Source organism: Ornithodoros turicata, unplaced genomic scaffold (assembly GCF_037126465.1).
Source record: "Ornithodoros turicata isolate Travis unplaced genomic scaffold, ASM3712646v1 Chromosome13, whole genome shotgun sequence".
Taxonomy (NCBI): Eukaryota; Metazoa; Arthropoda; class Arachnida; order Ixodida; family Argasidae; genus Ornithodoros; species Ornithodoros turicata.
In genome coordinates, this window is record NW_026999307.1 from 2,032,619 (window position 1) to 2,034,978 (window position 2,360).

The 2,360-nt window shown below is 51.4% G+C and overlaps 1 protein-coding gene across 1 annotated transcript; it reads left to right on the forward strand.

Moving 5' to 3' along the window:
* Positions 1-553: 553 nt before the first annotated feature.
* Positions 554-1,497, forward strand: LOC135372164 (uncharacterized). Its single transcript, XM_064605851.1, has 2 exons — positions 554-622; positions 1,237-1,497. Exons 1-2 carry the CDS (start codon positions 554-556, stop codon positions 1,495-1,497), a joined length of 330 nt encoding a protein of 109 aa, XP_064461921.1.
* Positions 1,498-2,360: the final 863 nt, after the last annotated feature.

The following is a 2,360-nucleotide window of genomic DNA, read 5'->3' on the forward strand; positions in this document are numbered from 1 at the left end:
CATCAGGACCGTGGCAGATATGAGGAGGTGCTGGGTCTCCAGACTTTACCATACCTGTGATGGAGAAGCGCTTAGGGAGGATTCTCGGGTCCCGTCTACGCATTCCTCGGTGGCCGACGGCGCCAGACTCATGGGGGTGGAGCCTACATGGACGCTGTATGCGTCCGTGCCAACGCTATCCCTACGCGGACGCGGACAGCCAGACGTCAGGGAAACACGCGGGACTGCAGGGCAGGATATCTGCTGCCTGGTTCCAGGACACCGGTCTCCGAATCCATGGGGCCATGATCTTCAGAAATGCCACAGCACCCATGGGCTCAGAGTGCAGAGGCATGACAACATCCTAGCGAACCTCTCTGGCCGACTGAGGCAAGCTGGTTGGGACGTCACTAGGTAGCCCACAATCATTACGCAAGAGGCAGCGCGGAAGCCAGACATCATCGCTTTTTGGGGCGACGACTGGACCATCCTCGATGTCCAGATCGTCGGTGGCTCCCGTTACCTCACCCTGGCCCACGGGGACAGGATCATCTATTAGAACAAGCCCGAAGTCATGGCATTCGCACAGGGCTCTAGGCCTCGGCGGCGCTCCACTTTTGAGGCGTCTGGTGCGGGGGATCAGGTATGCCGACCTGCTCGAAGAACTATTTGAAGTTGATGACAGTCAGAGTACTGTAGTGATCGGCGCGGATCTGCAAAATGTGCATGCGAATCACCAAAGCGCCGTCAGCCCTCCCCCCCCCCCCCCGATCCTGCGGCTAGTGGCCTAGTAGGTACTCGATAGAGTACTCTCTGGCCGCCCCTATTCGGGTCTTGGGCCATATGGGCTATTTGTGAAAGTGAGGCGGTTGTGTGTTTTCTTTTCTTGTTTTCCGTTTGTTTGGTTAGGCGCTATTATGTCCTCCGTGATAGAATAATAAAATATTCAATAGTTCAATGACACAAAGGACGACTAAGTATGATACCCACCATGTTTTTGTAATGCAATCCATTCGAAGACGACTGGCGGAGAAGTGATAGGCGGCAGTAAGAATAATCTGGCTTGTCAAACTACGTGTTAGTCCTTTGCCCTGTCGCACCCACCCCGGTCGAGGATTGGAGGGTGAGAGGACGTGTAGGGCAGGCTGTACTAGGAACGGGACACTAGCCTACGTGGTGCAAGTGTCCCACCGTACTCACGGAGCGCGAGCTCGCCGACATAATAACGTCGTTCGCTATGTGGCCTGTCGCCTGCAGGATGAGGGTTGGCAGGTGAGAATGGAGCTGTCTTTGCTACTGGCCGACGGAACCATGCGACCTGACCTCATTGTCGAGAAGGAAGGCATGGCTAGAATCTTGCACGCCCAGGTTGTTGCTCACCAACATAAAGTACACAAGAAGTACACAAGAGACGACCTGTTCCTCCAAGTGGCAGGTGCGACAGATAGAGATGAGACACCGGGAAGCGTAACCATGTACAAGGAAATATGGCCTAAAGGGAGTGCGGAAGCCCTTTGAAGTATGAGGTTAAACAAGAAAGACAAAGGACACTCACGGTGAGAACTATGCAAGGCAGTGCAAGGGCGTACTATGCATTCAGTCGCATGACTTCCGTGGTGTGAGCAATGGTTGAAGAAGTATCCTACGACAGCGCGGATCAGACTTTGGGAGGGGGTGGGGTTCTTTAAGGGTATCTCTTCCCGTACTAGGAGATAATTTATTTAAAAAATAGCACAACGACACAAACGAAGACGAAGTATAATTCCCATCATGTTTTTGTAATACAATAATAATTTGCTTTGTAATACAAGGTTGAGGATAGGAAGGGGTCAGCTAAAGGTGGCTGCAGTGCGCGCAATGCAGAGAACAGTAAGAGCTTGGAGAACGTTCAAAAGAGCTACAACTAGGTCTGCTTGGGTTTTGTGCCCTGAGTTAGTGACTTGTGGTTTGTGGCTGCGGTTCTCTGAGCTGGTGAAGTGAAGTGAGTGTATGGTGCTGGTTTTCGGCGTGTCCGTGTATGCCAGGTGAACCTTGGCTTTGCTACTATTGCGTGCCGTTGGATTTTGTGCGTGACGTTGTGATAGTGAGTGGACGCCTATTACCCGAGTAGACTTTGTGCTGGGCGATTGCGTGTTTTCGTGTTCAATGATAGGCTGCGTTGTGTAACAGTATTGAGTGCTCGTGGTACATGACAGGTTCGTGTTCCTGCTCTACTCGTGAGTTGTTGCTTGTATAATGACCAAGTGTATTTCTATTGTGTTACTGCGGTGGTGTTGGTTTCGGTTGTTTTTGGGTAGCCTGTGTCCAGAAGAGTTTGCGTACCTGAATAAAATACTTCAATAGCTTAGTGGCACAAAGTACGATCAAGTATTATTTCCACA

What these genes read in the sequence shown, in the direction of transcription:
- LOC135372164 (XM_064605851.1), top strand. Translation starts at nt 554, where the DNA reads ATGGCATTCGCACAGGGCTCTAGGCCTCGGCGGCGCTCCACTTTTGAG. An exon ending in CGTCTGGTGCGGGGGATCAG is followed by an intron (nt 623 to 1,236) that starts GTATGCCGACCT and finishes TGTCGCCTGCAG; the next exon opens with GATGAGGGTTGGCAGGTGAG.